General features: G+C 44.0%; 1 protein-coding gene across 4 annotated transcripts in view; it reads left to right on the forward strand.

The window, feature by feature from the left end:
* LOC110494608 (contactin-4) overlaps positions 1-22,314 on the forward strand; it is a 215,710-nt gene extending 193,396 nt beyond the window's left edge. For 2 of the 4 annotated variants that reach the window (XM_021569831.3, XM_021569832.3), the window contains exons 13-23: positions 8,279-8,454; positions 9,834-9,954; positions 11,350-11,508; positions 15,218-15,367; positions 15,581-15,651; positions 16,356-16,590; positions 16,870-16,985; positions 18,801-18,987; positions 19,077-19,189; positions 19,521-19,689; positions 20,115-22,314. In XM_021569831.3, coding sequence (XP_021425506.3) covers positions 8,279-8,454; positions 9,834-9,954; positions 11,350-11,508; positions 15,218-15,367; positions 15,581-15,651; positions 16,356-16,590; positions 16,870-16,985; positions 18,801-18,987; positions 19,077-19,189; positions 19,521-19,689; positions 20,115-20,206 — 1,589 coding nt within the window. In that variant the 3' untranslated portion in view covers positions 20,207-22,314. The remainder of the gene's footprint in view (positions 1-8,278; positions 8,455-9,833; positions 9,955-11,349; positions 11,509-15,217; positions 15,368-15,580; positions 15,652-16,355; positions 16,591-16,869; positions 16,986-18,800; positions 18,988-19,076; positions 19,190-19,520; positions 19,690-20,114) is intronic. The other 2 variants (XM_021569833.3, XM_090206182.1) reach the window with 1 other exon arrangement.
* Positions 22,315-22,364: the final 50 nt, after the last annotated feature.

Consider the following 22,364-nt stretch of genomic DNA (forward strand, 5'->3'; position numbering starts at 1 on the left):
AGAACTGTCAACACTGTTTTTATTCAACACTATTTCAAAACTAAACGTGCTTCTCCCAACTTCCACTTGCACTGCATCTGCAATAAATGAGTAGCTAAGTGTATCGATAGCCCTGCATTTGTATTATTATTAGCAGCTTGTCGTGTCTATTATAATATCAATGAATATTTCACTTTCTCTGGTAAAAGGAACAACATGAATTTGTGCATGAGGCAGATGCGGTGCGACTTGAGTTTCGCCATCAGGTAGAAGATGGTGTCCCCTCGCTCTTGTCAGTCTCACCGGAGGAAAGTATGGAGAGAGCAGGGACCATGAGAGGTGGACCGTCTGCTACTCTCTCCCTCTACTGAGAATAGTGCTGTGTTCAAAACAACTGGGAACCCGGAAATCTCCAATTTTAGTGCGTTCATTACAACTGAGAACTCAGGGGGGAAAAAACGAGATCTGACTGGGAAAAATCATTTTGAAATATAATATGGTCTGAGAAGAACAATATTGGTGGTATAGGCATATAGCCAATATGCTGTAATAATGTATTAGGCCTACTGCACAAACCTAATTCCTACACAACTGTTTTTTTTAGGTTAGTGTTACATTTAAGTCATGTTTATTAAAAAATCTGAGCGGTAGATTTGGACTTGCTTTTTGACTACTCAAGTGATCTTGACTCAGAAAATGTTTGTGATCACTGTTGTAGAGCATGAACCTGCAGGAGCGAGTCACTGCTTTGATGTTTGCAGAGAATGACAGCGTGTTGTCCAGGGTCTAGGAGGGGAACACTGTGGAGTTGTCAACTGTAATGAAGAGGCCTTGGAGTGAGCAGGCCTTCCCCGGGAGGAAGAGCAGCTTCGTCTTCTCTAGGTTGAGCTTGAGGTGTTGGGCCGATATCCATGCTGAGATATCTGCCAGGCACGCAGAGATGCGTGTTGCCACCTTGGTGTCAGAAGGGGGTAAGGAGTAAAGTTGTTGCGTGCCATCAGCATAACAATGATAGGAGAGACTATGTGAGGATATGAGGGAGCTAAGTGACTTGGTGTATACAGAGAGGAGAGGGCCTAGAACTGAGCCCTGGGGGACACCAGTAGTGTAAGTACGTGGTGCAGACACAGATGGAGAGAAAGATCTGATGGTTTCACTGTGTCAAAGGCGGCAGATAGATCTAGGAGGATGAGAACAGAAGAGAGAGAGTCAGCTTTGGCAGTGAGGAGAGCCTCCCTGACACAGAGGAGAGCAGTCTTGGTTGAGTGACCAGTCTTGATGCTGGTTAGCATCAAGAAGATAATTCTGAGAAATATTGTGAGAGAGTTGGTCAAAGACTGCACACTCAAGTGTTTTGGAAATAAAACAAAGGGATACTGGTCTGTCTTTGACATCAGAGGGGTCAAGTATTGGTTTCTTTAGGAGGCAAGCGACTCTGGCCATTTTTAAGTTGGAAGAGATGCAGCCAGGGGTCAGGGTCGAGTTGAGGAATGAAGTGAGGAATGGGAGGTCATAGATCTGGAGAAGGGAGGAGGGGATGGGTTACATAGGAATAAAAGGGAGTGAAAGGATGATAGGTTGTCCGGAAGTTTAGTTTTCCTCCATTTTCGCTCAGCTGCCAACAGCCCTGTTCTGTAAGCTCGCAGTAAGTAATTCAGCCACTTAGAAGGAGGGCAGGGCCGAGCCGGCCAAGAGGAAAGGAGACTGTGCAAGTCATAGGATGCAGAAAGGCAGGAGAGTAGGGTCGAAAAGGCAGAATCCGGAGATGGGAGGAGGAAGGATTTAGCAGTAGGGAGTGAAGAGGATAGAGTAGTGTGAGAAAGAGAGCGAAGATTGCGACTGAGCATGACCATCTGGGTAGGGGCTGAGTGGCTAGGGTTGGTTGGAGGAGAGGGAGACAGAAAAAAGGAAACAAAGTAGTGATCAGAGACCCAGAGGGGGGTTGCGGTGAGATTAGTAGGTGAACAGCCTGTAGTAAAGATGAGGCATAGAAACCGTAAATGACTTGGTAACAGGAAATACATTTATTTGACAGAATTAAAAAGTAATTCTGGACTGACCAATGAAGCTTCAAATATATGAAACTTAAAAGTTACATATCACAAAATCTTGGACAACCTTAAGATAATCTTATTTGAGTCAGAAAAGGATGTTCATGTGATAGGGAAGATATACAAAACTTTGCAGATTGCAGAAAGCATATCCATCTGACAATCCATCTGACAATCTCTTAACTATTGGAACCAAGACTTAGAAAGAACTAATGTTGGCACAATATGGAGGGAAAGTTGGAGCCTAACTAATAAAATTCCACTTAAGAAAAATGAACGCTTAATCCAGTATAAGCTAATGTGTAGAATATATTATACAAGAGACAAAATGGTTTGTTGAGATCGGTGTGGAAGAACTTGACTGGCCTGCACAGAGCCCTGACCTCAACCCCATTGAACACCTTTATTATGAATTAGAACGCCGACTGCGAGCCAGAACTATTCGCCCAACATCAGTGCCTGACCTCACTAACGCTCTTGTGAATGAATGGAAGCAAGAACCCGCAGCAATGTTCCAACATCTAATGGAAAGCCTTCCCAGAAGAGTGGAGGCTGTTATAGCAGCAAAGCAGGGACCAACTCCATATTAATGCCCATGATATTGGAATGAGATGTTCAACGAGCAGGTCATGTAGTGTAGATGGCCCAAGCTAGCAAAAAAAAAAGTAATAGATGACAACAGATTTAGACACAAATTATACTTCAGGAGTCCTTTAGCTATAAAATGCAGCACCGATAGTACCTGCAGATAATGCATATTACAGCATGTCCACTAGTGATGGGCTTTCCAAATATGTTTGGTTAACTGCATCACCGTAAAAGAGATGCATAATTTAGCTCGCAAACAAAACAACATAGAACCATGAAAAATGTGCTAATCTCTAATCTAAAGCCCAAAAAGTAGGCTACCATTATGCCAGATGTGATATGCACATTACAATAAAAAGATGACTCAGTGCTCTTCCAACTATTTATTGTTTCTGCAGTGAGGATTTACCATCTTCAGATAATTATTTTGTAACTTATTTGCAGATAATTGTTGTTTGAAGCTCAACAAGCAGTAGTAGCTGTATGCAAATCAGGGAGCCAAATGAACAGTTCTTTCACCGATGTGATTCGGTTCCCAAAAAGAGCACTTCTAAAAGAGCTGTTCGTTTGCGAACAGCCCATCACTGTTTACTCTCCTGATTAATAATGAAAGACATATTTCATATATTATAAATGCTAGAAAGTCAGCCGTCAAGGATGTGGAGAGAGAGCTTCAAGTGCACCTTGCCACGGATAGCTTTCTGCTGATGCCTCATTCACTGCATGTCTCATTCACTGCATGCCCTGCTCGTTTCATCTCTATAATCATCTGCTACCACAGAAAACTGGAATGACCCTGCTTAAATTAAAGTGAAGAAATGAAAACATATATCAGTATTCCCACCTGGATAAATGGCTATGTACAGTACAGTGCATTGCTGTTCAATCTACAGCATGACACTCTATTTGACATAAAGAGTTGAGCGTTATTTATTAACACTCTACAGAGCCCCTTTAACCATTTATCACCCACTGTGAATGAACATGTAGGATCCCCCCAACAGTTCACTGTTACAGCCTGTAACTGTCATTCTGGGTTCAGGTTGATGACCCATCTATGAGTTTTTAACCTGACTCTAAAGAAATATTATTGCGTGTATCTTTGCTCTGTAAATAGGCCCGGCTGTTATCCTCTCAATTATTCACATGAAAGGCAATATATGAGCTTTATTTGATGGTTTACTTTCCGTCGTCATACAGTAAGTACTGTATGTGATAGCTGCATTCTGGGGCTGATGTACAAATGTTCTCCTATATGATCTTGAGCCTTTCTGTCACAATCGATACTGTAGGGAAAATGGGACAGGGTCATTTACATGCACTATTTCATTGAGAATTGGAAACCTGTTTAGTTGGGGGAATTTCTGCAGCGAGAGCATCCCTAATAGGAGATATTCAACTTGACTGTGGCTATATGGATACTGAGAAATACGTGTCACAATGCATTCATTTATTGTGGATGTGAATAAACCACCTAGACAACAGCAGAGGAGTCAAAACAGATGAACCCTGTTCATGTCCCCATTAGTTCAACGCTGAGGGGATATTAACCACTTTCATCAGTCTTGATTAGGAAATGGACTCTCGGAATATTGATCACAGTGGAGATGGAATCTGGCAATTAGTAACGGTACAGCTGATCAATGGCCTCAAAACTCCTCAACATTGAGTTTGTGGATGTCTGAGATGGCAATTCATCTTATATTACTTTGTCTGAGAAATAATGCAGAGACTCAGTAGTATATGAGATTATTCAGCATGTTTCTTTTTCAACAATGTGATTTTCTGTCATCATGTCACCTCTCCAATAACATTTGAAGGTGTCTTTCTGTCTTGTGTTGTGCTGTAAAAAGGATTGCTTGGATCAGCAGGTTATCACAAAAGTCTAAAACTCAATTCAGACAGGTGGCAGTGGTCATTGCTTTTGTCACTTCCAGTGGTGTGATTTTTCGTAGGTGCAGGACAGAAGATAAGTTGTCTGGACGATTTATGTGGTGCTCTTTCAAGGGTTGTGGGCAGAAGAAAATTATCCAAAAAACATATAGATTTCAGACTGACTTCTGTAAGGTGTTTCAACTGCACAAGCTATTCATCTGCAATGAGTCAGAGATTCAGACTGTAGTTATTGATGCCTTGTTGAAGCCGAAGGAACATTTATGTAAAATGTTAATATAACCGAATATCTTATAAGTAGGTAGCTACAAATGTACTATTATAGACAGTATGAATAGAGTATTGAGAGCAGCTCACTAGAATATGTGTCACGGTTTTCTGTATGTGAAGGGGAGTCGGACCAAAATGCGGCGTGTAGATTGCGATCCATGTTTATTTAAACTAACGTAAAACACGAATCGATACAAACACTACAAAACAATAAACGTAACGAAAACCGAAACAGCCTAATACTGGTGCATATACACACAGAACAAGGACATCAAGACACTAAGGACAATCACCCACAAACACACACCACACACCAGACTATCTAAATATGGTTCCCAATCAGAGACAATGACTAACACCTGCCTCTGATTGAGAACCATATCAGGCCAGACATAGAAATAGACAAACAAGACACACAACATAGAATGCCCACCCAGCTCACGTCCTGACCAACACTAAAACAAGGAAAACACACACGAACGATGGTCAGAACGTGACAATATGTCTCATTATTTACACAAAGTTTGCTCACCAACCAATGCTCCATTGAGGTTTGTCCTTGAGAGAATCATTTTTGTGTCTTGAGGAAAATGTGGAGTATTCATGTTGAATGGCTTTGGAAGAATTTGTTTTTCTCAGCATGATAAAGGACTTCCAATGTGTTTCCTTGATCTAAAAGGCTGGGAAATGAAGATTGGGTTTGAACAATTTATCTCTAGCAGACACCCTATAAGAAGTTAGTTAGTTACAGTATACTTTATTCTGAAGTATTGAGGGACATTTTAATTATGCACTGAAAACATTATGGAATGCATAGGGACAATAACGAGGAACCAAAGTGCTACTCAAGTCATGAGCACCAGCTCTGTTCAAAGAGACTTTGTTTAGCCCTCACCTATTCAAACAGGTTGGTATGTTAACAAAGGCCCTGTGACCTCCCAGTGAAAACCCTTTACACATGGTGTTTGTATTTCTTTGAACCCTCTTCACCGGGGAGCAGCCGTGTGGCTCTGAGCTTGGAAGGTCTTGCCTCGCTCTGCCTGTTATATCTGAAGACTCCTCAACCACGTGACTCTGGAATGCTCCTAATGCATTATTCAAGTGCACACAGCCACCCTTAAGCAGAGGGCCTTAAGAATATGTACACCTCCAGAGAGGAGTACACACCCCACCTAAGGCCATTCAACTTGGGGAGGAGTCTCCACAGGGGTTGATGGGGCGTCTCTGCCTCAGTGACAGTATCTACAGTTTCATCGGAGAGCATTATTCATGTATGACTGGCTGTTTGTGAGATGAGCAGCGGCTGGGCAGAGGCACTGGCAGAGTGAAGCGTGTCAGCCGCGAGCCACAGAGACCGGAGAGGATGGAGCCCACATTAATTCACACTGTAAACAGCCCAGCCTTCTCTCTCTTGCTCTCCCCCCCCCCCCCCTTAACCTCCCACTTTAACATTATTACTATGCAATTTCTGCCTCCGGTTTTTCTGCTGCTCCTCCTCCCTGCCGTCCCCGGAGTAGTGGGATCTATCTGTCGGGGTGGTTACAAGCTTTCTGTCTTGTCTCTGATTGACCCTGCTTAGTGAGATGGGTACTCTCCTCGCTTTTATAACGACAGTAGGTAACAAGGCATTATACAATATAGATATCAATCAAATGACGCTGGAGAGCTCTGCTCAGTCAGCTGAGGTCATGTAACCAACCAGGGTTATCCATACGATCTGTCACAAATGATGATTGAGTTGAGTAATAGGAGAAGTTTTCCCATCTTTACAGTGAATTAATTGCTCTGGTCAGCCTCAGAGCTAACTAGGCATGACCATACATCTGGCCCCATTATTTTTAGAACACCTGCTGTCACATTAGGTGAGAGGCTGCTGTGTCTGTTTGCATTGGACGTTTCACCTGTATGTTCTCAGCACTTCGGCTTGACATTGACATGTCATTAGGTGTATAAATTGGTACAACAAAAAAAACATGTCATAAGGATACCTTACTGAGAAGAGTGCAAAAAACATGTGATCAGAAGACTGTAAAAAAGCCCATTGGCATTACTGTAAGGAACCAAAACACATTGACGCTCCTCTTGCCATGTTCTCCCAAGGGACCTGTCGGGAAAGAGGAGGCGTAGATTTGTCTCATTTTTTTCTCCCTTTCAACCCTTTTGGCATTGATGAACATTTAATAAATGTGTTCTCTCTGCAAATGTCCCTTTTGTGAGGGTCTGACTGTGTCACGTTATAGCCCCCCATTTCATCTTCCCTGGAATAGGGCTGAGCCTTTAAAACACCATCACATTGTAGTCTAACCAAACCTACCAGCTGATATCACTCTGCTCTGATAATAGAAAGAGACTAGATAAATCACATAAAGGAAACACAATGCAGGTATCGAATTTACTGGATGACGACTGCACTGCCGGCATTTTCTGCAGGAATCTATGGCTGCCTGTCCAGGGATCATTTGCCGTGGTTAATTTAGTCGGCGCTCAGTGGATATTTCAACCGAGTACTCACAGCACCCCCAAGAGGGAGACAAGCATCGTACAGCATCAGAACAAAGCGGCTCCTATTTCTCTGATCATTCTGCTCTCGTGCTCCTATCCTCCTTGTCTCTGCTCACACTCATGCTGGAGATGAGGGATGCTGTCTAATTCCCCAGTGAAACAACAGCAACACACCACATGCATGCAGAGACTTGAATAGAGAATGTGTTGTGAAGGAGGAGCCCTACTTGTGTTTATTGTTCTTTGACTGGCTGCAGCAGTCTGGGGTTCTGCACTGCAGTCTGCAGATGGGGGAGTTACTGTACCTACTAACTGAAGGCTGAGCTCACAGTGACATATATATATATATATATATATATATATATATATATATATATATATATATATATATATATATATATATATATATATATATATATATAGTACACTGGCTCAAGTTAAGATATAGTTACAGATTTAGGATCTTAACTTGAGCCAGTTTACTACAGCAGGAAAATGGTAATGAAGCAACAGAAAATGTGGATTATAATTAGTGGTCATTTGTGTAGGGGTTGATGCATTTTCCGTAAGGGAAAATCAGGTGGAAACTTCAGAAATCTTTTTAAACCTCAAATACACTACAAGTTTTACATTTCCTGCTTTGCTGGAAAGTTCAACTGCATCAGGAGGATCAAATGAAATCCTACATCTGTACAGGGAGACAAGCCATTAGTCCCCACACTGTAACCTCTGGCTGGCTAAAACTGGTTAACTCTGGTAATTACAGTCGTTTTTTGTCCTGGGTTAGTGTGTTTTTACTTCCACATGTGGCCATCTGTTTGTTGAATTAGTCATTTAAAAAACAGGTAAGTTATTAGAACATTTCCTTTTGCAAAACATTTGGAATAATATTTTACAGTGCTCTTAGCTTGGGGAATTCACATAGTACTCCATCATGTAATGCTTTTTGTATGCGTTTCATTCACACTAACAGTAGTGTGTGTGCTGTTTTCCAGAGCCGACCATTATCACAACGGCACCGTCCACCCTGGACGTGACTGTAGGAGAGAGCATCGTGCTGCCGTGTCAGGTGACTCATGACCCGTCTCTGAAGCTCATGTTCACCTGGTTCTTCAACGAGCAGCTGATCCACTTTGGCGACCACGGCGGATACTTTGAAAAAGTGGGCGGTGTAAGTGCATAAGCCTCTGAATATTCCCTCCCGATTCCAAGAACCTGCGGGGCCATCAAGGCTCCCATTTATAATCAAAGTGTCATGTCTGAGAAATGGTGCCGAGTACCACGCTTTTACACCATGCTTGTCAGGGGCACTGCAATGCATAATGAATAGGAAGAAACACACGTCTTTACTACGCCGTGTTGCAGATTGCTTATATTTTATTTATGCCACTGCTCTCCCATGAAAAAAAAGAAATAATTGTAATTAAAGAGACAGATTTTTCAACCCCCTTCAGAAATGTCACTGAGAAAGGTCAAAGGGTGAAGCTGGTGATACATTGGAACATTGATACTATTTCCCTTCCTTTAGTATAAGTGAGGTCAATGAAGAGAAGGGTATCTGCAGTGCAGAGAATGTTTGGATCATGTGTATTAATGGGCTGAAAATGTGCTGCACGTAGTTTATTTTGAAATGACATATACATTACATATTCCCCACCCCTCCCTAAAACCTACCAAGCTCAAAACTTTTCCCTTCTTTCATTTACATTTTACGGTAACAACAAAACACTTCAAATAGCCTTGTTTAGCTCCCCTGTCTGAAGAAGAGTGATGATAAACATTGTTCCAGAAGTGATTAGTGGAGACATGTACAGTATATGGTCAGGTTGTCATGTTTTTTATAATATTTTAAAATCTAAATTGCGTTTTCCTTTTGCCATGATAAATGACACCACGATAAATGACACCATCTCTGGAGTGAAACACATTTGTACGCTGTTTCATTGAAACGTCATGGATCCCTGCGATGATACAGCAGCTCTTACCACATCCAATTTAACACTGGTCCTGACTCCACTCAGTGGTGGGCTGATTAAATGATAGTGGGATTAGAAACATAATGAAAAGTACTTGAGAACTTAGACTATTAAGCTTTGCTTGATCATTGAAATAATGAGGCCACTCTTCTACAGCTAAAATCAGCACATTTGTATGAATACATTTGTGTAATTATTATGATTAAATGTAAGTACTCTGCCTGTCTCACATTTATAGGTATGCCCATCACCCTTTTAGAACCTGTAAAAACACAATAGTTTAAACCCTAGAATTATAATACAATAATAAGCATACGAAGACCCTGAATAGGTTTATCAAACATTTTTTTCTGCTCACATGTTGTTGTCAAATCCGCATATTTCATGTATTTTAATTACATATATTAAAATGTTACTGCAGTATATTAATCATTGTGTGTGTGTGTGTGTGTGTGTGTGTGTGTGTGTGTGTGTGTGTGTGTGTGTGTGTGTGTGTGTGTGTGTGTGTGTGTGTGTCTCCGTGCGTGTGTGTGCGTTTGTGTGCCTATTTGTTCATGTCTGTGTTGCATGTTAGCAGCATTCCGCTGGGGACATCATGATTCGGAACATCCAGCTGAGACACGCAGGGAAGTACACCTGTGCAGTGCAGACCAAGGTGGACAGCATCTCCATCGCAGCAGACCTGGTGGTCCGAGGTGTCTATACAGGACAAGCAATATTCCATGAAAGATACTTTTATTTATGCTATCAATGATTGGTATTTACTAATTATGTTATAAATGCTTATTTAGTATGATAAAGCATCAAGCAAATGTTAACACTGTCACACATTCAATATGGGTTGAAAAGCCTTGTAGTCGGGAAAAACCTTGCAAACCTCACAGAAGCGATTTTATGTTGGAAAGTCAGTGAAAAGCCATCCTCGTGTCCTTGAAAGGTAATTGAAGGTCATAGCAATAGAAAATGCACTTTGCTAGGCAACACTCCCACTCAAATAGTTTTTGGTCACTTGATTGGTTCAGTTATCCATGGCAACATACCTACTGGGTACATAACTTAAAAGCATATCTTACATGTATTGGGGTGCACAATCATGAATGGATTTAAAAACCAAAGGAAGAAACTTGAAATTCATTCTAAAACAAATTTGTTCTCTCCATCTGGTCTTGGTCAGTACCCATGCTGCAACATTCTGTATGTATTTTTCAGTTGACCAATGGCTTTCTTGGGACCAGACAGGAGAGCGTTACAGTAGTCAAGCCTGCTTGTAGTAAAAGCATAGATGAGTCTCGCTGTATCAGCCTGAGAGAGAAACGGCCACACCTTAGCAATGTTCATTGCCCCTGAATTAAAATGTGCGGCTAGATGCTCTCTCTGTGCTTTGACTACAACAATAAGTGCCTCGGTCTTGTCTTGATTTAGCTAGATGAAGTTGTGAGCCATCCAAGTATTTAAATCACTAATACAGACTAACAATGTATCCGTGGAGCTAAAATCCTCTGGTGAAACATAAAGCAGTCTGTGTTTATTCTCTTCTTTATTCTCTGTTTATGCCTCTAATTGTCATGTGAAGGCACTGTACTCTGATCATTTGAAAAGATGGTCAGATTGAGATGTGTCTCTCTCTCTTTAGGTTGAGAAAATATCATTGAATTTAATGAGATACAAAGGCTCCCTGCGGTTTGCTCACCAAACTGATTTTGCCAGCTGTAATCCCTCTGCTGAAGGTGGACAGTGATCAGGACACCACTGTTCCCTGCTCTGCCTTTATCACAATCCGCTCTCTCTCTCACGCTCTCTCGCTCTCTCTCTCTGTCTCGCTCTCTCTCTCGCTCTCTCTCTCGCTCTCTCTCGCGCTCTCTCGCTCTCTCTCTCTCTCTCGCTCTCTCTCGCTCTCTCTCTCGCTCACTCTCGCGCTCTCTCTCTCGCTCTTGGTCGCTCTCTCTCGATATCTCTCTCGCTCTCACACACACTCTCTCTCTCTGCCTCTCTCTCTTTCCTCACTGTCTCTCCCTCTCTTTTCCCCCACCCCTCTCTCTGACCACCCCCCTCTCTCTGGCTCCCTGCCTGGCTGTGCCCCATATCTGCAGGTCCCCCAGGCCCACCTACCAGCATCCATGTAGAAGAAATCAGTGACACCACAGCCTCTCTCTCCTGGAGACCGGGGCCTGATAATCACAGTCCAATTACCACATACACTATCCAGGCCAGGACACCCTTCTCCCTGGGCTGGCAGGCTGTCACCACAGGTAGGCTCTCCAACCAGCCATTGCCTCATCAAAGTGTTATATAGGGGTCTGATCTCCATTTTCTCTTCTCCCCTGTGAGAATATATATAGGCCTGTGAGTGATTTTACTTTGATGCCAAATGGCACTCGATTGTTCAGTGACCGGGTTGACTGCAGTTTTACTTGACTGCAGGGTTTTTTGAAACGTGGATAAATTTCTGACTTACAGTGAAGGGAGCTATTTGATAGCGTAGAAAAGTGCCCCATAAGAAAGTTTGGATGCCAGATCTCTATATCGTAGAGCTGGGACGATAATCAAAAAAAGATCCATACCAATCACTCATCGCAGGCATTTTGCTGAAATCGTTCATTACAATAAGTAGCCTATACTAGAGAAATGTGAAGTTGAAATGAAATACGTTTGCTAATGAGTGATATTTAATGGGACAATTGATGGCTACAACCATAGTAGGAGTTTAAAGGATAATAAAAAAAAACTGTGGTGCACTTATCGTTCTATTTATCATTATTACTTAAATTTATAGCAATATTGGTCCATATCACCAAGTTCTACTATATCATCTACAATAGAACAGGGTGTAGGTCCATATCACCAAGTTTTACTATATCATCTACAATAGAACAGGGTGTAGGTCCATATCACCCAGTTCTACTATGTCATCTACAATAGAACAGGGTGTAGGTCCATATCACCCAGTTCTACTATATCATCTACAATAGAACAGGGTGTAGGTCCATATCACCAAGTTCTACTATATCATCTACAATAGAACAGGATGTAGGCATGCATGGTGCTGGGGCGGCAGGTAGCCTAGTGGTTAGAGGGGGGAGGTAGGTAGCCTAATGGTTAGAGGGGGGCGGCAGGTAGCCTAATGCTTACAGGCAGGTAGCCTAGTGGTTAGAGGGTGGAGGTAGGTAGCCTAATGGTTAGAGGGGGGAGTCAGTTAGTCTAGTGGTTAGAGGGGGTGGCAGGTAGCCTTGTGGTTAGAGGGGGGTGGAAGGTAGCCTAGTGGTTAGAGGCAGGTAGCCTAGTGGTTAAAGGCAGGTAGCCTAGTGGTTAAAGGGGGGAGGCAGGTAGCCTAATGTTTAGAGGCATGTAGCCTAGTGGTTAAAGGGGGGAGGCAGGTAGCCTAATGGTTAGAGGCAGGTAGCCTAGTGGTTAGAGGGGGGCGGCAGGTAGCCTAGTGGTTAGAGGGGTGCGGCAGGTAGCCTAGTGGTTAGAGGCAGGTAGCCTAGTGGTTAGAGGCAGGTAGCCTAGTGGTTTGAGGGGGGCGGCAGGTAGCCTAGTGGTTAGAGGGGGAGGTAGGTAGCCTAGTGGTTAGAGGCAGGTAGCCTTGTGGTTAGAGGGGGGTGGAAGGTAGCCTAGTGGTTAAAGGCAGGTAACCTAGTGGTTAAAGGGGGAGGCAGGTAGCCTAATGGTTAGAGGCATGTAGCCTAGTGGTTAAAGGGGGGAGGCAGGTAGCCTAGTGGTTAGAGGCAGGTAGCCTTGTGGTTAGAGGGGGGTGGAAGGTAGCCTAGTGGTTACAGGGGGGAGGTAGGTAGCCTAGTGGTTAGAGGCAGGTAGCCTTGTGGTTAGAGGGGGGTGGAAGGTAGCCTAGTGGTTAGAGGCAGGTAGCCTAGTGGTTAAAGGCAGGTAGCCTAGTGGTTAAAGGGGGGAGGCAGGTAGCCTAATGGTTAGAGGGGGGCGGCAGGTAGCCTAGTGGTTAGAGGCAGGTAGCCTTGTGGTTAGAGGGGGGTGGAAGGTAGCCTAGTGGTTAGAGGCAGGTAGCCTAGTGGTTAAAGGCAGGTAGCCTAGTGGTTAAAGGGGGGAGGCAGGTAGCCTAATGGTTAGAGGCATGTAGCCTAGTGGTTAAAGGGGGGAGGCAGGTAGCCTAATGGTTAGAGGCAGGTAGCCTAGTGGTTAGAGGGGGGAGGCAGGTAGCCTAGTGGTTAGAGGGGTGCGGCAGGTAGCCTAGTGGTTAGAGGCAGGTAGCCTAGTGGTTAGAGGCAGGTAGCCTAGGGGTTAGAGGGGGGCGGCAGGTAGCCTAATGGTAAGAGGCAGGTAGCCTAGTGGTTTGAGGGGGGCGGCAGGTAGCCTAGTGGTTAGAGGGGGGAGGTAGGTAGCCTAGTGGTTAGAGGGGGGCGGCACGTAGCCTAGTGGTTAGAGGGGGGTGGCAGGTAGCCTAGTGGTTAGAGGGGGCGGCAGGTAGCCAAGTGGTTAGAGGGGGGCGGCAGGTAGCCAAGTGGTTAGAGGGGGGCGGCAGGTAGCCTAGGGGTAGAGGGGTGCGGCAGGTAGCCTAGTGGTTAGAGGGGGGAGGTAGGTAGCCTAATGATCACCCAGTTCTGCTATATCATCTACAATAGAATAGGGTGTTGGTCCATTTCACCCTGTTCTACTATATCATCTACAATAGAACAGGGTGTAGGTCCATATCACCCAGTTCTACTATATCATCTACAATAGAACAGGATGTAGGCATGCATGGTGCTGGGGCGGCAGGTAGCCTAGTGGTTAGAGGGGGGAGGTAGGTAGCCTAATGGTTAGAGGGGGGCGGTAGGTAGCCTAATGGTTAGAGGCAGGTAGCCTAGGGGTTAGAGGGGGGCGGCAGGTAGCCTAATGGTTAGAGGCAGGTAGCCTAGTGGTTAGAGGGTGGAGGTAGGTAGCCTAATGGTTAGAGGCAGGTAGCCTAGTGTTTAGAGGGTGGAGGTAGGTAGCCTAATGGTTAGAGGCAGGTAGCCTAGGGGTTAGAGGGGGGCGGCAGGTAGCCTAATGGTTAGAGGCAGGTAGCCTAGTGGTTAGAGGGTGGAGGTAGGTAGCCTAATGGTTAGAGGCAGGTAGCCTAGGGGTTAGAGGGGGGCGGCAGGTAGCCTAGTGGTTAGAGGCAGGTAGCCTAGTGGTTAGAGGGGGGCGGCAGGTAGCCTAGTGGTTAGAGGGGGGCGGCAGGTAGCCTAGTGGTTAGAGGGGTGCGGCAGGTAGCCTTGTGGTTAGAGGGGGGTGGAAGGTAGCCTAGTGGTTAGAGGCAGGTAGCCTAGGGGTTAGAGGGGGGCGGCAGGTAGCCTAATGCTACCAGGCAGGTAGCCTAGTGGTTAGAGGGTGGAGTTAGGTAGCCTAATGGTTAGAGGGGGGAGTCAGTTAGCCTAGTGGTTAGAGGGGGTGGCAGGTAGCCTTCTGGTTAGAGGGGGGTGGAAGGTAGAATAGTGGTTAGAGGCAGGTAGCCTAGTGGTTAAAGGCAGGTAGCCTAGTGGTTAGAGGGGGGAGGCAGGTAGGCTAGTGGTTAGAGCTTTGGGCAACGAAAGATTGCTGGATCGAATCCCTGAGCTGAGAAGGTAAAAATCTGTCGTTCTGCCTATAGAACAAGGCAGCCACTGTTCCCCGGTAGGTCCTCATTGTAAATAAGAATTTGATCTTAACTGACTTGCCTAGTTAAATAAAGTTACATGGTTGGTACTGTTCTAATTATTTTGTGCAGAAGCCTATTAGTTTGGGGAGTTGCCTTTATGATCCAGACGAACAGAGCTCTAAGTATGAGCAAACGGGGAAACCAAGTGAACTCCACCCTTGAGATGTGCGTGTGTGTGTGTACGTGTGCGTGTGAGTACAACATGTGTCCTTCTGACTGATTAGTCCCCTGCACCTGTGGAGTGTGCTCAGTGGGCCTGTCAGCCTAGAGGACACTTTCCTGCTACCTGCTTCATTCTGAGGGGAGGGGGCTGTTTTGTTTTGTGCCAGTTCCTGAGGTGGTGGGGGGCCGCAGTCTGACAGCTACAGTAATAGACCTGAGCCCCTGGGTGGAATATGAGTTCAGAGTCCTGGCAAGCAACGCCATTGGGACCGGGGAGCCCAGCAAACCATCCAAACAAGCAAGGACAAAGGAGACATGTATGTACTGTTTTCATGGATCCCTTCAATTCTGCATGTTTGTTTTCTGTGTTTCTTATGTGAGTCTACTTGCCATTTAGTTGGTCTGGTATGGTGGAAAGCTATTTCAATGTAAAAAACTAAATCTTATCCGAATGTGTTATTATCATGTTATCATTGATGGCTGGTGTCAACTGACTTGAGCAGGATAAAAATGACCCTCTGTTTCCCCAGCTCCGAAGGTCACACCAGCTAATGTGAGCGGAGGTGGAGGCAGTCGCTCAGAATTAGTCATCACTTGGGAGGTAAGCAAGCCGCCTGCTTCCATACTCCCTCACACTTGGAGGGGAAGCCAGACGTCATGATTCTCTAAGGAATCGGGCCGTTGTTGCATTAATAACAGCAGGCAGGCTTAAAGTATGGCATTTCATTTTTAAGAACAGAGAAGCAATAACTGCCGCTGTCACCCTAGGGAGAGAAAAATGCCTTTGAGGTTTTAATAATATAATTAAACAGAATGGTTCTTCACAAAGTCACAAGCAACTTTTCAAAGATTTTGTTTTACTTATCTTTTTTTTTACATGAAGCTTCCTTCTTAATCAGTCCCGTTTTGAAGACTCATATTTATTCCAGCTGCTTGAAAATCATCCACTGCTGTGAACGTTTTGCTGAATGGCTATTAAATGCTGGTTTCAATTTGAGAGTTAAAATCAAGTCTAACTTCGACATTAACAAAGTTCTAACAAAGTTCTACATACTACACAATAGATTTGACTCTCAGTCAATGTCTTTCTTTTCCCAAGCGTTGTAAAATAAAATGCCCTTTATATAACCATATTTAGAGGAGTGTTGACTTAAACAATAAAAGTCAGTCCCCAGAAATATATGAAATATGTCTTAACAAGCAGTCTTAACCAGCTGTCATGCTGAGGGCGCGTTATTATGGACGACTGTGTGTGTTCACTACTTGTGCACCAGCTTCAATGTGTGTGTGTGTGCTTTATTGCAGCCTGTTCCTGAGGAGCTGCAGAACGGAGGAGGGTTTGGCTATGTGGTGGCCTTCAGACCGTCCGGAGCCACAGGCTGGATGCAGGCTGCCGTGCCCTCATCAGAAGCCTCCAAATATGTCTTTAAGAACGAGAGCATCCAGCCCTTCTCCCCCTTCCAAGTGAAGGTTGGAGTGTACAACAACGAGGGGGAAGGCCCTTTTGGACCCGTCATCACCATCTACTCTGCAGAGGAAGGTTGGTAAAGAATAATGTCATGTCAGTCTGAGACGCAGAGGAGCAGCAGTGCGTTTAAAGGCCAATGGAGAGGCGTCTCTGGATTGGTTATTCCCGGTCATTACAGTTATCTTTTAACACATGCACTTCTATCTACATCTGCAGATGGTTGGTTCATACTGTTGCTGCTGGTTCTGGTTCTCTCTCTGTACCGCTGATGAAAGAGATGGACCCACTTTAAGGGTCATCAAAGCCTGAAATACTTTTAAACTAATTAAAGTATGTTTTTTATTAACCCAGAGCCTGGCAGAGCGCCCACCAGGATCCGTGCCAAGAGTCTGTCTGCGTCTGAGATTGAGGTTTCATGGAAAGCCCTGCCTTGGAACACCAGCAAGAGAAGAGTTCTAGGCTATGAGGTAAGTCAGGTTCTTTCCTGTTTCTCTCTACCTGTGTGTGTGTGTGTGTGTGTGTGTGTGTGTCTGTGTGTGTGTGTGTGTGTGTGTGTGTGTGAGTGTGTGTGAGTGTGTGTGTGTGTGTGTGTGTTTGCAGGGCCGTGCACAGAACTTTCAGGGGCAGGTGCATAAATAAAGGGTGCCACCCCTCCCCACTGACTTGAAAAAAGAAGCTACTTTCATTAGAAAGTTACAGTGCCTCCTAAAGACATGACTGACATGGAGAAAAGATGGTGGGCTATCAGCTAATTGTTGATGATAATTGTTTTGTTGACTGTAATTTATCTTCAATGCTTTTATTTAACTTATAATATGAATAATCTTCTAACTCATGATATATGGCTAGCTGGCTAGTGGCTTGTGTGTATATTATATATATGGTGGTTAGCTAGTCTAGACCAGGGCTCTTCAACCCTGTTCCTGGAGAGTTACCCTTCTGTAAGGTTTTCAATTCAACCCCAGTTGTAATTAACCTTATTCAGCTTATCAACCAGCTACTGTAATTATTAGCATCAGGTGGACTAAATTAGAGGTGGAGCTAAAGCCTACAGGACGATAGCTCTCCAGGAACAGGGTTGGAGAGCCCTGGTCGAGACTACCAGTGTTGCTGCTGCCCTGACACACATGCAACTCCTGATTAAAGAAGAGATGGAGTTGGGTCAGAGGGTCGTAGATGCAGCCGTTCCTCTCTGTCTTTCTGCCTCTGTCTGCTGCGCGTATCAACCAACCTGACCGAATATTGATGATGATGTAAATCAAGTGTTATCAAGTGTTAATCAAATCTTATGCTGCAGCTGCTGTGGCAGTACTGTTACAACTTTCTACACACACTCAACCGGTGACCGCTTCTCAAGCCATTCATATTTGCTTACCCAGTGCGTGCAATCTCCATACAGGGCAGGCTGGGAAACAGACACAACAGCTCTGCGAGCTCTGTACTGGGCAGACCAACAGGTGCAACCAACCAAAATGGGAAAAAAAGAGCACTTGGCAGGTGGTAGGGCAAAGCTGATGCACATTAGGCATCTCAGATCTAATAGCTTGTTATGTGTAATGGTCCATCCAGCCTTGTCTGTCTGTCTGTCTGTCTGTCTGTCTGTCTGTCTGTCTGTCTGTCTGTCTGTCTGTCTGTCTGTCTGTCTGTCTGTCTGTCTGTCTGTCTGTCTGTCTGTCTGTCTGTCTGTCTGTCGCTAACTATACTGATTATTCGAACAGTCTAGTGATGCAATGCATCAGGAGACATGGGGGATGTTTAGCCTATAAACCACACAGTATTGTAGGTTAAAAAAAACTGTGGCTTTGTCAGCTCACTTTTCAAATGCTTTTGCAGTATATAAACAAATTGCCTATTTTCATTCATGGGATGCATAAAGTACTGGAATTATGAATTGTTGACCAATAAGTAACCAAGGAAGTGGGCCTGAGCAAACTGTTCCTGCGAGGTAAGACAAATTATATTTGTCCTGTCAACCGTGCCAGCTATTTCAGCCTGGACATTCGGGTGTCACAGAAAATCTGAAAATCAGTCAACTTGAGTGCTGGGACATTTTGCACATGGTGAGTTCTTTGTGACCACGCCATTTAAACACTCCCTCACTTCATGAGCTAAGTAACCAGAACCAAAGCACCTTACTCATGGAAAGACGACATTGTATGAGGTGATGAAATGCTGTTTTTATACCAATTTACTGCACTCACTGTAGTTCCAGTTTACAGTTGTCCTGTCAGACTAGTGTCTGCATTAATATCCCTGGTTATCCTCTGTCTATCTGGTCTCAGTTGAGGTACTGGGAGAAGAGAGAGAAGGAGGAGGCAGCCAGTGTCCAGAGGACGGTAGGGAACCAGACGTCAGCCATTATCCGAGGGGTGACAGGAAGTAACACTTACTACGTCACAGTGAGAGCGTACAACACGGCCGGGGCTGGGCCTCCTAGTGTCACTGTCAATGTCACCACCAAGAAACCACGTAAGCATCAACCCTGCCTTAGAGAGGTTGTTTCCACTGACTTATTGGAGATCATGTGATCTTCATCTGCATGTATCTGTGTCCCTCAGCGCCCAGCCAGCCCCCGGTGAAAGTGATGTGGAACACATTGAATTCCAAGATAATCCTGAACTGGGAGCAAGTCAAGGCCCTGGAAAATGAGTCAGAGGTCACTGGCTACAAAGTAAGGAAGCATTTTGTCGTCACTGGTTAACACAGCCACAAAGTCATAAACCCTGCTTCTACAATTTATCTGACTTCAATTTCAATTTTGTGGCTGTGCTATCTAGTGAAAACCTAATCCCTGACTTAGTTTAGCTAGGAATAGTGCTCGATTGATTTAGTTAGGAGTAGTGCTCGTTGCCATGGTTTCTCCCAGGTGACCTTTCAAATTTGACTTTGTGTTTGTGCTATCTAGTGGAAACCGAAGCATTGACTACAATGATTTAGTTAGAAATAGTGCCTGTTGTCATGGTTTCTCCCGGTGACCTTTTACCTGTGTGGTCTGTCTCTAGGTGCTCTACAAGCGTAACCGACACAGCCGCCCTAGTGTCATGGAAACCAACACAACGACGGTGGAGCTCTCCCTGCCTATGAATGAGGAGTACTTCATCCAGATCAAACCATTTGGGGAAGGAGGAGAGGGGAGCAGTAGCAGACAGATCACCATCCCCAGAATACCAGGTCAGTCAATAATGGACTGCTCCCTCACACTTCAATGATCTCAATGGTGTTGCTTAGAGCTATTGCCAATACTGGTTTATTGTCATGACTAGGGACCTGAATGTTTAGTGTCCCTATGCCTTCAAAAGGAACAGATAGAGTAGGGACTATTTGGTACACACACAACATCTAGTCAGGCAGGATTCAATATGATCGCGGGAACATTGCCTTTAAAAGGTGGATAGCTGACAAAGCGCGATCGGATTGAATCCTGGCCTAAATACATTTTTGTATTCAGAAATGTATGTAAATATGCCCAAGGTTTGATCACCAGAGCATGTAATAGCACAAAAAAGCCTTCAACAATGAATTGCCAACAAGGCTGCTTGTCTTTTTATGCGTAAATGGACAGACTAACAAAGCTCATTTATTTTCATGTTTTTCAGGTCCCAATGCAATTGGCTCGGCGACCAAGGTCTCTACTTTATCAGCCCTCAGTACAATAGCATTGTCTTTCACAGCGCGAACATCGTTATGACAAAGCGCTCCCAGTGAACATTGCATCTGATGTGGAGGCAACTCAACAACGGAACCCAAACACCGTCTGGTCTAATTAGATCCATTCATTTAGGTTTTAGAGGCAGGAGGACGAGCAACGTTGGAAAACAAAGTCATTGAGATGAGAATGAGAGAAAGGGCCCCGCTTTCAACACCCCGCCGGCCGGCGAGAACAGGAAATCGACCGATGTCTTGACTCTGTTGTTACCAAAGCAGCTTTCATTAAAATGTCTTATATGCATCTTTTGTATGATATGTCTAGCTTTTATAGATTTATTTTGAAACCAATTCATAATTAGTCTGGGCTTTTTAGAAAAGGCAAGGTTGAGTGGAGTTCAGTGTATGCCCATACTTACTTACAGATACATTTTTTAAGTTTTCAGTTTGTTGGAAAGAGCACTTTTGTTGTCTAACGTGAAGAGCATTTTCTGGTCAAAAATGAACCTGTAACTATGGTTTCATGTCAAGCAAAGACCATAGTTCAGTCTTCTTAGAAACTTAGGAATTGTTAACACTGAAATGATGTGTGTATTGCTAACTATTTTTTTATTACTCCATAAAACATTGCACTGATGCCTGAGGAAAAATTTGACTTAACAAAAATGTGACATTATGTTAAAGGATGAGAGTGACTTTATTCACTCTCACTGCTTTGAAGTCCCATCTTCCACAGGTTCCTCAACCTTGGCCATTTAATTGCACTGGTGACTGGACCCTCATATGGCTGTCTATCTCATCCTCTCAGTTGGCCATGTGTCTACTCTGTAGCTATTCTATTCATCCCCTGAAAAGCCGTATGTCTACTCTGTAGCTATTCTATTCATCCCCTGAAAAGCCGTATGTCTACTCTGTAGCTATTCTATTCATCCCCTGAAAAGCCGTATCTCTACTCTGTAGCTATTCTATTCATCCTCTCAGTTGGCCATGTGTCTACTCTGTAGCTATTCTATTCATCCCCTGAAAAGCCGTATCTCTACTCTGTAGCTATTCTATTCATCCTCTGATAAGCCGTATGTCTACTCTGTAGCTATTCTATTCTTTGCCTTGTGTGTGCCTCATCATATGTTCAAAACCCTCAGGTCCTTAAAGAGCCTTAAACTTATATATCTATCAATAACTATTAGAAACCTAGAAGTCTGTTATACAGGTGCTGTATGATGTGTAGCTACACACTGCATCAATAGACAGGTTGTAGGGGTTTGAGTTATTACCATCCAATGTATATTCCTATGGTCATTCTTAGGGCCAAGTTATGTAGTCAAGAAAATCTCCTTGTCCTAGTTATATATTATAGTTAGGGCCAGGGTTTTTTCCTGACCCTGTGGCATCGCCAGGAAAATCTCCTTGTCCTAGTTATATATTATAGTTAGGGCCAGGGTTCTTTCCTGACCCTGTGACCTCGCCAGGAAAACCTCCTGGCTCTTGTCATTCTATATGAAGGAGTGGTGTGTTTCAACAGCATGGGGCTGTTCAGTATGGTTTAAGGGCAACGTGGGAAGCCTGGGACATTTTAGTGGGTTCACTGACTGCATCCTTACTAAAAGACAAATGCTGCTGATGATCCTTTCCCATAGTCTTCTGATGCTGTTTGAAACTGGTACAGTACATTACGTATGTAGCTTGTAGTCCAGTGAAGAAGTCAAAAGTGCAGGTAGTTTGTAGTACTTTCAAAGGGAAGTTTAGGCAGGAATAATGCATTGAGAAATGTGTAATATACTTTTTTGTACACTTCAGATCATTTGTATACAATGAAAACCTTTCTAAAGAGCAGATTAACTTGGTTTTTATGTAATAACACAAACGTTTCATACAGTAGCTAAATGTCGCTTAGCATGAATGTGTTTGCCCTTTTCTGTACATCTGCTAACTGACTGAATGGCTTGAGACCACGCAATGAGAGCAGGTTTGTGCATCTCTACCCGTTAACCCACTATGTCTGGGCTTCTGTCTCAGACAGGTATGTCCTCCTGTAGGCCTACACCCTTTGGGATTTACCAGTACAACTATCCATTTACTCCATGTCAAGTTCTGTTTTTGTTGCTGTTGTTTGTTTATACTGTGTTATTGAATAAAGTTTATTGATTTATAGAAGTGAGTGAAATTCAATGGATTTATTTCTCTATGCTTATTCAATGTAC

The sequence above is a fragment of the Oncorhynchus mykiss genome, chromosome 17 (genome assembly GCF_057628025.1).
Source record: "Oncorhynchus mykiss isolate SJ-2025 chromosome 17, ASM5762802v1, whole genome shotgun sequence".
NCBI lineage: Eukaryota > Metazoa > Chordata > Actinopteri > Salmoniformes > Salmonidae > Oncorhynchus > Oncorhynchus mykiss.